Below are 13,037 nucleotides of genomic sequence, written 5' to 3'. Positions count from 1 at the left end.
ATAAGATTGAACAAGAGTTAATACAACAAAACATTTTGGAAAGAACCAATTCTTTGTACATAAAAGTACATCTGTACAGGCAAACTCTAATAGTTTAGCTGACCTATTTATATATTTTATTTATTTCTTAAGCACAACTGTTAAGATATGTAGTCATCAATTACACATATATTCCAACCCACAGAAGGAGAAACAGTATTCCAAATCCTAAGAAGAGCGATGCAACCAAAGCGACCAACAATTCTTTGTAAATATCTCGAGTGAATTTACTTGAAGTTACTTCATATCTAATCCAAAGTCAAAGAAATCATTTCACAGAGACTGAAAAATTTGATTTTTTAGAAATTGTTTATCATTTAAAAGGATACACAAAGAACCAAGCTGTAAAAAATAATCCTATGGACATCAGGACCAGAGTTAAATGAGGGAATACTGCAGGATTGACAGGACTGACATATCTGCTCATTTGAATCTCCTGTAGTAAAAACAAATTTGAGAAAGCAAAGGGTGTAAACATTTATGAATTCATCATTTTACGATAAATAACTCGTGGTAGATTTTAAAAAGGCATCGATCAACAATTGAACTACTGAAAAAGCTATTGCACTGACCATTCATATTTTTAGAAAATTTGATGCTAAAAACTGGAAATTATATAGACTGTAGACGAAGTTCAGTTATCAAATATAAATGAATTTTATACAATAACATTGCTTTATTCCATTTTTTACATTAAATTGCAAAGAGAAAGCGCGATGAACAAGAAATGGAGGGATTTTTCATACCATTGTCAACGCTTGTGTAGAAGATCAAAATACAGACAAAGAGAATGAATTTAAGCTGTTCAAAAAATATGATGGCTCATTCAGTAATTTGCAGGGGGGAGTGATGGGAATGGAGATAGCAAATTCCTTATTTTTTAAATTTAAGATATTTGCCTAAAAATGCTTTTATAACGCTGTAGAAGATTTTCTTTTATCAAAATAATTTTGAATTTTTTTAAGCTTCGTGTCGACATATAATATTTCAAAAAAGAACAAGAAGAAACGTAAAAATTATAGCTGCATAAAGAAGCCTCTGTTGCTCTTTGTTCAACCCTCCCCCCCTTATATGTAATTCGCTACAAAGAAGCTCTGAATAAAGAAATACAATATGAAAACAATAACAATGGCAACTAGAACAAATTACAGAGCAAGTATTTATATGTATTATAAAGTTTAAATATATTTTTTATGGCAAATCATCTAACAGATTCGGAAAAGGATTTACCTGTCGTCGAAGAGTCCAATGAAATCTGGCGAAATCTTGACTCTATTGTTCAAAATATGTCTATAGTCCACGAAATGGCAGTAGATCCAAACTTCAAGCTGCAGCAGGTGTCACCAGAATCGTGAGTAGCAGCAATTTTTATTTGCCTCCTGAAATCAATCATTTATCAGGATATGTGGATTGTCTGTCATAGAATTGTTGGTCATGTAAAGAAAATTGTACATCAAGCATTTTGGGATGTTCTTCAAGAGGAAATCAACGCAAATCCACCAAACTATGGACAAGCTATAAGGCTTATAGCTGAAATCAAAGAAGTAGTTACTAGATGCAGAACTGTCTTAGTTATTGTATCCTATCACCTGATCTTTAATAAAGCATTGTTTTTCTTTAATTTCCTCTAGGCTCTTCTATCTTTGACATTTGACCATAATGTCAATTTAAGGGCAACAATAGAGTCCATTCTTGATGTAGAGTTGATTCAGCAACAAAGTGAACAACAATGTGTTGATATTGCTGGATACACAAGATTTATTATCGAGACAATGACAAAAATATGTGTTCCAGCCAGAGACAAAGATGTGGAAAATTTGAGCAATGTTGAAGGAGGCTTAGTACCATTGTTTCGGTTAGATTATTTTAATGGATTATTTACCTTAATGGATTCATTTACCTTGCCATAAAATGAATCATATTTAACGCTTTCTGCAAATGTATAAAATTTGTTTTCTGTTTTTAGAGAAATATTTTGTGTGTTGGATCTAATGAAACTTGACATGGCTAACTATAAACTGTCTTTATTGCGTCCAAGACTTATGCAACAAGCTATAGAATATGAACGACAAAAGTTTAAAGAATTATTACATGTCAATCCTAATGGACTGCAGTTAACAAAGCTTTGGATAAAAAGTGGGATAGCACATGACAGATCTCTATATAGTTCTACTAATGTATATAAACAGGGTCACTCGGGTGATGGTTGTAGTAGTCAAGAGACATTTGTTTTGTGCAATGGTGCAAATAAAACATCAAGATTGGTGGACATATGTAGGCATTGTTATGCCTTATTGATGCTGGAGAAAGAAAACATTTCTTTCCCCGAGGTATGATAAATTTGAAGCTTGTGTATTTTCCTTTCATTTCCCTACACATCTACCTTGCTGGTTTATGCTTTTTCTTGCAGACACTACTTATGGATAGAGAGCGTATAATGAAGTTAAGGCTGACATGTGAATATTTAATCTCATTGTCTTCAATAATGTCCATAACTCTAAATATCATTACTGGTACACATTTGACTACAGATGTTGAATATATAACTGTGTCAAAAACTCTACAGCTCTCTTGTTACAAGCAAGGTGATGAAATTATTGCAGTAAAAATATAGTTAGCATGATCTATGTAATTCTGAATCATCAATATGTATTTTTTGCAATCTAGTGATGATGCTGACAAATATGTAAACATTAGTCTTCAAATTATCAAAGAAACTAATTCATTTCTCACAAAACGAGGCTTGCATTGCCTTAATGAAGATAAAGAAGGGTCAGTAAAATTACAACTTTCAAGTCTGGGAAATTCTACTAACACAATCACAGAAATTGTCAGTAAGTGGAATAAAGGATTTATTTATGTATGCAAATGCATTCACTTTATTTACTTCTATTTATATAGGAACAAGAATGTACAGTTATTTTATGGATACTTTACTTTGTGAGCCATCAAATTGTTTTGCAAAAGTTCCTGCAATTTTCAAAATTGTAGAAAATGAACTTATTGACTTTACAAAGAAATTTTTAGCTTTGACTTCTCATAACTACAAAGTTTTTCATACTTTTTATGGTGAAATTGTGCAGAACAGTGAAAATGTACAATAAGTGTCAAATGACTTGTTACATAAATTGAAAGTTCTTTCCTAATAGTTGTAAATGTTATGATTCCATTCAATTTTTGTAAGAATATGCTTGAGGTTTGAAATATTACTTTAGCACAGTGTGCGAATTAACGGTGTGCAATGTGCGATTTGCACATCATTTTAGCTAAAATGAAAACAATTGCACATCACTTTTTCAAACGATGTGCAAAAATCAGCGGTTTTAACGAAAAACACTGTCATAAATCATATGAATTTGTTCACGTTTTGTCAAAAAAATTGCACATCATTTTTTCTGAACTAATTCACACACTGCTTTAGCACACATAAAATTGAAGATCATTCAAAAAAAATATCACAAGCTTTAACAGTTTATTTACTTTGTTACGCTATTAATCCTCACAATATAAGTGCCATTTTTGTATTCAACTGCTTTCATAAGGTCAAAATATTCTGCGACAAAGTTGCTGCATTGATCAAACTGTCATTTTTTTCTTGTTACATAAATATTTTACAATAGCACTTATACAACTACAAAGACATTGCTTTGGAAAAGTCACTATTTATCACTCAAATCCACATATTTCTAATTGGGAAAAGATTGAGCTAAATCAACTATCAAATTTTTGGGAACCCTTTTTTTTGTTGGATAGGTGTCTTTTCTCATGAGGTGATTCAGATTTCACAATGGCTTCCGGTGAAATCATGGAAAAAAATAAATTCATGAACTGACCTGTCCTCACACTGGTTTCACTATAAGAGTTGTCCACATCAAAAAAAGTAAAGATGACACCGTTAGCATCCACTGATGAAGAAGCATTGATAGCATAACATGTTCGTGGGCCTTGAAGCAATGCTGCCAAAGTATACCTTGTTCCATTTTCACCTCTACTGGATCACTGAAAAATACATCAAAGACATACAAACCTTTCTCTTGATAATTCATGACTTTAGAATAGAAATCTCCTTCCTTTGAACCAACTATTTCATTATTATTATCACTGATGTCAAGCTTAACTTTATATTTCTCTCCCGTGTGCTCACCAAACAAACGAACGCCATGGATCATGATTCGTTTATTAACTGTGAATGCAATTCTGTCTGGAAGTCCTGAGTTGTCACGATCTTTGACCAAAGGAAGATAATATTTTGCCTTGGAATCAGAATAGCGATTACATGTAAGAATTTCCCATCGTTTTTTTCTTGGCTTTTTGGAAAATCTCTGTTCCTTCATGAGATTCTTAAACATGAGGAAAACGTGAACAGTTGTTTCATGAGGGAGTAGATTAGTTTGCACTACATCACGAGCAAATCGATCTTCACCTATGGCTAGATAGCGAATGAGATCTAGAGCATCTCCAAGAACTTTTCGCTTTTCCTCTGAATTGACCGGTACACCAAGTTGAACACATTGGTACTCTGCCCAACGAGAGCATGCTTTGAAAAGTGTTATCTCCTGAACATCAAGGGTATCTCGACTGAGGAGATCCTTGAGGATTGTTAGGGATATACGAAGAAATCCATCACTAGTTAATGCTTCAGTGCATTGGATTTCAACAATATTCCAGCACTTGTTTACTAATTGTGTCTCCTCAAATTGCATGGCTAAACACAGAATACTGAAGACATTTTGTGCAGTTAAATTCTTGATTAAATAATTGATGCAGTGGTTGATTAGTGAAGGCACAAGATACTTTTTAGCAAGATAAAACACCGTCGATACACTTTCCATATTCAATTCACATTTATCTGTGTATAAATAACTGAGGAACTGTACAAAACTATCTTTATCAGCATCGGGAATATCTATGACATTAGTCTTTTCGGCTATTTCTCCGTAGAACATGGCAAAGAAAACAGGTGAACTGATGGCAAGAACGTACTTATGAGCAGGAATTTCTTCGCTACGAGTTCTACCAGCATTAGCATCTTGCCCATCATTTTCTTCAACTATCACAAAACTAATATCACTCAACAATGAGTTTCGAAGCATTTGTCCATTTCTTTCAAGAAGAGTGTTACACTTGAGTTGCCATCCAGATGGGTCTTCTTTAATGGCACTCATTTCGGCGAAAAATATGAAGAAACTCAAACTACACAAAAATGCTCAATGAAATGACATCGAATGCGAGCAAACTACGGTGGCACTTACGAGAAACGAAACTCCTTTAAAGTTTATGGTAACGCCGACAATTGCCGGAAGTGACGTCACTCGTAGACAATCTGCCACTTTTATGATTATATTGAAGAGAAGATAACAAACGCTTACTTTGTTGACTCTTTTGACTTGAAAATCTAATTTTACAATATAATTTGACTGCGATTTTTGGGAGTATACTCGGCTACCTTACGGCTTCGACTCGTACGTTTTAATTTAGCTTTGATATTTTAGCAATTCGTCTAAAGCATTCCCTGCACACATTATATAGTACTTGGATTTATACAATGTATAATCACTTATGCTGAATCCTTTATTGTAGGTATGTGATTTAAAGGGTGTAATTTACACATATACAACTATGGTTAAATTAAAGTGTTATGTTGAAAAATACAAAACGATATTTCTTGTCTTCAATAATGGGATGATAATGGATAAATACAGTTTCTAACTACTGCTTTCTTAAGTCCATATATAGAGGACAGTGTATTTATTTCCAGAGTGAAAACCTTCAATAATTTAGTTTCATACCTATTTTTGATTAGTCATGTTTGTATATATTTACTAAGTTTGGCGGGCATCTGTAAGTATTTCAACAAAAACATTTCCTAAGGATTTTGAGTTACAATTGTTTTTGCACAAGAAACTAAAAAGCATGGTTTAAATTTTTATTATTTCTGAGAAATCATGTATCTTATTTGTACAGTAGACACAAAAAATATCAACTCTAGAGCAGATATTTATAGCTTCTAATTAATCAAACAGCTAATGAAATAATTCTTCCAACAGTGTATTATGGATTTCACTACAAACAAAAAATACAACATTGGAATGTGGTATGATATTTAGATGTGAAGATATGACTTAAACATCCCCACTAGACAATGTTGAACGCCCATGAACTTTCTCAACAAATGGATGAAAACTCTTCAACTGTTCATTGTATCACTGATAGGTGCTAGGAACTTCAAATAAAGGACCACAAGTATGTGCACCAGGCTGACAGGCTTAACCATTTAAGTCGGTGAATGTGATTTTCAACTTCATTTCTGGCAGAACCACACTGACTCCAGTAGCGAACTAAAGAAACGCAATGACGTTACTTCCAAGAGATTTGATGAATTTGGTCAAGTCATCTAACATTACGTGCTCGTTGTCAATTTAGTGACTTTATTTTGTGTAGGCTTTTTTCATCACAAAACAAGAGAGTGTTTGAGATATTCTGGAATTCTGTACCTTTGATCTTCAACAATTGTAGTATCTGATTCCAGCAGTTGAAATTAATTTGAAGTATCAGATTCAAGGGTTAGGAAACTACTACTTGGTCATACAAAACTAAAGAAAATTTTCAAATTTGAAAAAAGTTTCACGTAATTAATAATAACTATGTTGATTAAATCTACTTCATTCAGTAGCTATATACTTGCAGGCTACCAACATGTACGCATTGCGTACCTACTTTTTAAAATCATCTTGATTAAAGCATTTTACAGTGAAATCTTTCATATTACGAGGCCTACCCTAAGAGCAGTTGGTTATTTCATGTAACTCGTATTCGGTACTTTGTCAGTAAAAAGGCAAAATTTACCTTTCTTTCTACAACGTTAAATTGATTAATTTTCCGTTATCAACATTTCTTTAATTGACGTCATGACTAAAATATTTTATTGTGATTGGCTCCTTAGGAGCATGTCACCTTTCACAAAGACAATAAGTAATCCTTCAATGCGTTAAATAAATAAAAATAATTAGAATCTTCAGATTTTCAGATCTTTATTCCATATAATGATGCATGATATTGTAGGTTAAGATTCACGAGACCATATTGAATTTAGAAACTGGACTTTAATTTTATCCAAATTTCCATTGCTCTTGCAGTCATATCTTGCTAGGTTAAGGTTAGGAGAGGGTTTAAGGGCGTTCTGGTTGACGTCGCCAACATCTTAATGCCCAAAATAAATAATATTTGCGTTATTTAATAGACTGAATAAATTTAGTTAATAATTTGAGTAATGTCACAGAGAAATGGTCAATCGCATTTGCATTTTACGTATATTAATGAAGGGAGAGCATAGTTCTTTTGTTTGGCAACAATACATTTTTTTAAAAATTAGATTTGATAAATATCCTGTCAATTGTTCAAGTACGAACAACGAATGTCAAACAATCATGTGGAACAAATACACATAATGATATGCTTAAGACCATGTATAAAGATACCATTCACTTCAAGTTTTGCCACATTAAACCACGAGGCGTTATGGAAGGCAGATGTTGTTCATATGACATGAAAAGACTATACACATACAACCCACAGCTGGAAACTACAAATGTAAGTGTCTACACTGACGATAAATGATTATTTGCTTTTTGATTTATCTCTAGTGAGATTTTTGTAAAAGTCCCAAGGGTTTTTATTGATGCTACTGATTTTTGGTTTGTTTCTTTAATATCACATTAGTCATTACTGAATATATGCAATGAATATAAATACACTAAATTTGCCATCTGTCTCCAACGTACTATATGTGGTTGAGTACATAGAGGTACAGTTTTCACAGATTGTGGGATAGGCCTTCAAAGAACGAGTGCCGTAATTGTCTTTTGCTCGAATTTCTACGACTCCCCACAATAATTTAAATAGTCGAGAAACATCAGGACAACCAAAACGCCCTTAAACCCTCTCCTAACCTTAACCTAGCAAGATATGACTGCAAGATTGAATGAATATTTGGACAAAATTAAAGTCTAGTTTCTAATTTCATAATAGTTTCATGAATTTCAACCTTACAACATCATGTATCGTTACTTTGCATAACGACATTTAAACGCAAAAAAATCTGAAGATTCTAATGAATTTTTTTTATTTAAACGCATTGAAGGATTACTTACTGTCTTTGTGAAAGATGACATGCTCCTAAGGAGCCAATCACAACAAAAAATTTTCGTCATGACATCAATTAAAGAAATGTTAACAATGGAAAATTAGTCACGTATTTAGGAAGGTAAATTTTGTCTTGTTACTAACAAAGTACTGAAGTATGGTTACATGGAATAATCATCTACTCTTAGGGTAGGTCTCGTAATATGAAAGCTTTCACTGTAAAATGCTTTGATCATGATGTTAAGCCTTTAATCGTTTAAAACTTGTTGCATCGTTCTAACTCAACTTTCTAAACCTATTCGATGTAGTTGAATGTTATACCATTTGGATAGTCGAAGAGGAAACATTGTAATTTGCTGATTAAGAATTTAAAAATGCAAACTAACATCATATGCAGAGTTATCATGAAATCTTATATTTTCGCTCCAACGTGTGTTTCATATTTTCTTATATTGTAGATCCCACATGGAGTGAGTTGTGAAAATCCCTTTACCACCTGTGCCATTCACTTCAATTACTCTTACTAGTTTGTCATTGCTCACGTGTCATGGTGATTCATGGCCAAGAATGTTCATTTGCATTTTTGATTCTTTATGGATGTCAGTTGTTTGTTCATATAATGATGATGGGCCCCATTGTTATATGAGCCCACCTGAAGGTGGTCTGCTGATACTCACAAAAGATCAACTCTGCACAGAGCATTCTTTGAGTGATGATATAACTGGGGTATTGAAGTGGTCCCTCTTCCTTCGTTAGAAGTTACCCGAAGAATGCATTCCAAATTACAATTTACCGAAATGGAATACATAATATCAGTGGCTACTTAATTGGTTGATGACGCCGACTTCATGTATGGAATGGTATAAACATGTTGAATGGACATCGCATAACGGCAGATGAACGTATGAACATTTACATTGAAATGATTGGACCATAGAAACAGAATATATTCTACGAAGATGGAAAACAAGCGAGTGGAAAAACACGATCCATGTCTTGTGGTTTGTAAGTTGAGTAGATAAGTGTTGTATGAGTAACTGCATGAGATAGTTAAAAAGGATCCTGATGGTCTATTTTATAATTTGAACCTTAATCATGAAAAACACCCAAATGAAAAAAATGTCAAGAAAAGTTATCACTTGCTGTGAGAAAATAGCTGGCTTTCACTCGCTACTTTTTACTTACTTTATTTAACGTTTATAAAGAAAATTGCAATGCTGCAAGTAAAGTTCATTTAATTTCTAAGATAAAAAAAGTTACAATCAATATTTACAATATACACTTAAAAACTGCGCGATAAAAAAAAAGGGAAGAGACATACTAAGTCACCTGGATCAGACTGAACAAGACAACGCTTGGAAATCAGGTATTAAAGTTTTGCTCTTTTCGATATATTTAATTTCTGTTTTTGTTCATTAATTATACTGACGTTTATAACGTGTTTTTTATAGAGTAGCTATGTCTGTGGGCCTATTAACTTGACAATGAATGAACGACCAACAGAAGCACCAAGAAACAAGCGTCTTTATTGAAAGATTCGCACATGTGATTTTGTCATGCATAATGTTTATTAGCATAACGCATTTTCAAATTCCACCGTTAAAAATTTCCGTAAAACTAAATTTTCACAAATGTAAAATTTTCTGACAAAACACACGAGTGAAAGCCAGCTATTAATGAAAGTCTTAATGAAGCAACATAGAAATTTTGAATCGAATGAAGTCTAGTAGACATCAAAAGTGATTTTTATGCAAGTCATGACGTCACTTTGGTCATTTCATTTTTCATTGTTATTGGAAAGTGAATGGTCAAGACGTACGAACTGGATAATTTTTTCATATGATTTATATATGGCTGCTATTAGTTTTCATTTCGTCTATATTTTAAATTTTGTTAGCACTCTGCCCTCTTTGATTTTTGTTCTCTCTCAAAGTTTGCGTTTAGTTTTGTTTCAATATGAAATATTTGCTGTGTCAATAGGATATTGACAGTTAGCCTGCTTTTTTTCGCTCTGTAAATTTAAATTTCTATACGACTGTAACGCATGATTTGACTACGCTGCATGTTAAAGTAGATCATCGGGATCATTGAAAACAACAAAAATATGAAACATTTTAAAACTACAAAAATTGAGGAAATTTTTCTAATTTTTATCTTTTCTTTTATTGGAGGGTTTTTTACCGGATCCACCGGTTTTCCCTCCCATTTCGTTTTGTTTTGGTAAAAAAACAGTGTCCACATTTGGGGCCAAGCGATGTCATTTGTCATAACATTATTTATTGTAGTTATGAATATTCACGTTTTTCCCATTTCCTGGCCTTTGGGTGTATCTCCCAAAACACTGTGGTTATATAAAGCATACATCTTAAAAAGTAGGTACGCAATGCCTACATGTTCGTAGCCTGCAACTATATAGCTACTGAATGAAGTAGATTTAATAAACATAGTTATTATTAATTACGTGAAACTTTTTTCAAATTTGAAAATTTTCTTTAGTGTTATATGACCAAGTAGTAGTTTCCTAACCCTTGAATCTGATACTACAAATTAATTTCAACTGCTGGAATCAGATACTACAATTGTTGAAGGCACAGAATTCCAGAATATCTCAAACACTCTTTTATTTTGTGATGAAAAAAACCTACACAGAATAAAATCACTAAATTGACAACGAGTACGTAACGTTAGACGACTTGACCAAATTCATTAAATCTCTTGGAAGTAACGTCATTGTATTTCTTTAGTTCGCTACTGGAGTCAGTGTGGTTCTGCCAGAAATGAAGTTGAAAATCACATTCACCGAATTAAATGGTTCAGCCTGTCAGCCTGGTGCGCATACTTGTGGTCCTTTATTTGAAGTTCTAAGCACCTATCAGTGATACAATGAACTAGTTGAAGACTTTTTATCCTTTTGGTGAGAAAGTTCATGGGCGTTCAACATTGTCTAGTGGGGATGTTTAAGTCATATCTTCATATCTAAATATCATACGACATTCAAATATTGTATTTTTTGTTTTTGGTGAAATCCATAATATACTGTTGAAAGAATTATTTCATTAGCTGTTTGATTCATTATTTGTATTATGTAGAAACTATAAATACCTGCTTTAATTTTGCATTCAGTCTGTTTTTTGCCACAACGATGTAGGATTTTTTCATCACTTCCTTAACAATATTGTCCGTGACTTATAAGAGTGCTTATAGTTTTGTTTTGATAATTCCTACGAAAGTAATATCGTATTGCTTCTTCCATCGTGAGAATGTGAGCTCGGAGTATTAAACTGCTGGCAATTGTGATGTAAACTGTATACTTATTTTGTCATTGTTAAAGTAAGCAGAATATAGACTGGCGTTCGTGTACTTCTATTTGTTGGCCACCGTAGCAGACAGAGGAATTAACGTAAAATATTACAATAATCGAAGTAGTGTTGCCAGATGAAAAAGACTGTAATTAACAGTCATACCCTGTCATCTACTGTCATACCACATAATCTAAGGTAATACCCGATAATCTACAGCCATACTAAATCGTCTATGGTCATCTGTTGTCATCTATAGTCATTTAAAGTCATCTACTTTCATCAAGAGTCATTTGTAGTAACGTACTGTCGTCTATAGTCATCTACTATCATCTATAGTCATTCACGCTCATCTGTCGTCATCTATAGTCGTCTATAGTCATCTACTGTAGTACACAGTCATAGTCACAAATAGTAACAAATATTCAGATGAATCATCTGCGCATGCGCAATCCTCATGAACATGCACAGTTTGCTTGAGCTTGCGCAGTCAACTTGACCAGCTGCACAAGTTCATGGTCATGGCAACGACCAACTGCATCTACCAACACCGATTTTGAAGTAAATAGCATAATTTGTAACAATTTAATAGAGAAATTATCTGCGCATGCGCTCCAACATGCGCAGTCCACTCGACTAATTGTTCATAGTCATGGCAATGACATACTATATGTACTTGCACTACATTTGTGGCAACGCTACATGCGCAGTAGTGACTTTAATAATACCACAACTTTCGTAAGCCTTCGAAGGGCCCAGACTTCGACCGCACTCTCCCTGCGTACCCCAAGCAAAGCCTATCACAGGTGATCTCGGGGTCTGATGGGCGGAAGCTTGCTATTGCATCTCCCAAGTAGGATAGCGTGGAGGGGCCGAAATCTCCTAACGAAACGTTAACATGCGGCGTTCTAGTGCCTTACGCTTAAGAAGGTATCGGGAAGCATGGCCCGAAAACGGGGTTTTTTGCTTTCGAATTTTATCTTTTATTTTTGTTTTTTCTCATAAAATAAACCAAGCAATGTTTTAATTAACTTCTTTTGACACTGTGCCCTTTTCTAACAACTATAATATAAGACGACCTTCAACATGTTTTATACAATTTTTATTGGTTCATATCTTTCTAAACAGAACACTTTTTGGATTAATAGAAATTCTTTTGATCGCATAGAGACAGCCGTCCAATTTATTACGTACCTAAGCGTATATAAAGCATTTCCAAATCACGTACAAAATTTCCTTAAATGACCAAATTACCTTCTATTTAAACGATGTATGTAATAAATAGTTACCTTGACGACTGAAGCAAACCCTCCTTTTCCAAGCATTCGCAACACTTCAAATTCATTCCGAACTCTCGAATTTCTCGCAGCGTAGCTAGAACGCCAATTGTAGCGAGGGAGAGAGGGCGGGTATTCATATACTCAGTTGTGGCCGACTAATTTCTTTTGAAAGCTAGTTCAATTTAAAAGGAGCTCAGTCGGCTAAGCACAACTGAAGGTATGAATATTCACACACTACCTTCAAAGTAATGTTCTAACTAAGGTACAGGAAAAGATA

At 33.6% G+C, this 13,037-nt stretch overlaps 2 protein-coding genes and 1 long non-coding RNA gene across 3 annotated transcripts; 1 reads left to right on the top strand and 2 right to left on the bottom strand.

Moving 5' to 3' along the window:
* Positions 1-33: 33 nt before the first annotated feature.
* On the bottom strand, positions 34-807 carry LOC124438018. The gene is made up of 3 exons (XR_006945949.1): positions 786-807; positions 369-475; positions 34-287 (listed from the first exon to the last, which is right to left on the bottom strand). It is a non-coding gene; the product is annotated as an uncharacterized LOC124438018 (long non-coding RNA).
* A 348-nt stretch (positions 808-1,155) lies between these two features.
* Positions 1,156-2,868, top strand: LOC124438014 (T-complex protein 11-like protein 1). Its single transcript, XM_046988000.1, has 6 exons — positions 1,156-1,390; positions 1,463-1,583; positions 1,671-1,894; positions 2,006-2,369; positions 2,450-2,624; positions 2,707-2,868. Exons 1-6 carry the CDS (start codon positions 1,233-1,235, stop codon positions 2,727-2,729), a joined length of 1,065 nt encoding a protein of 354 aa, XP_046843956.1. The 5' UTR covers positions 1,156-1,232; the 3' UTR covers positions 2,730-2,868.
* A 626-nt stretch (positions 2,869-3,494) lies between these two features.
* On the bottom strand, positions 3,495-5,297 carry LOC124438013 (BTB/POZ domain-containing protein 6-like). The gene has a single exon (XM_046987999.1). It carries the CDS (start codon positions 5,202-5,204, stop codon positions 3,879-3,881), a length of 1,326 nt encoding a protein of 441 aa, XP_046843955.1. The 5' UTR covers positions 5,205-5,297; the 3' UTR covers positions 3,495-3,878.
* Positions 5,298-13,037: the final 7,740 nt, after the last annotated feature.

The sequence above is a fragment of the Xenia sp. Carnegie-2017 genome, unplaced genomic scaffold (assembly GCF_021976095.1).
Source record: "Xenia sp. Carnegie-2017 unplaced genomic scaffold, XeniaSp_v1 HiC_scaffold_19, whole genome shotgun sequence".
In the NCBI taxonomy this organism is placed as follows: domain Eukaryota; kingdom Metazoa; phylum Cnidaria; class Anthozoa; order Malacalcyonacea; family Xeniidae; genus Xenia; species Xenia sp. Carnegie-2017.
Note: the sequence above shows the minus strand (reverse complement) of the source record. Positions and strands in the feature narration are given on the sequence as shown.

Coding starts and splice junctions, on each gene's coding strand:
- LOC124438014 (XM_046988000.1), top strand. CDS start 1,233: ATGGCAAATCATCTAACAGATTCGGAAAAGGATTTACCTGTCGTCGAA. Junction 1,391..1,462: donor CAGCAGGTGTCACCAGAATC/GTGAGTAGCAGC, acceptor TGTCTGTCATAG/AATTGTTGGTCATGTAAAGA. Junction 1,584..1,670: donor TTATAGCTGAAATCAAAGAA/GTAGTTACTAGA, acceptor AATTTCCTCTAG/GCTCTTCTATCTTTGACATT.
- LOC124438013 (XM_046987999.1), bottom strand. CDS start 5,204: ATGAGTGCCATTAAAGAAGACCCATCTGGATGGCAACTCAAGTGTAAC.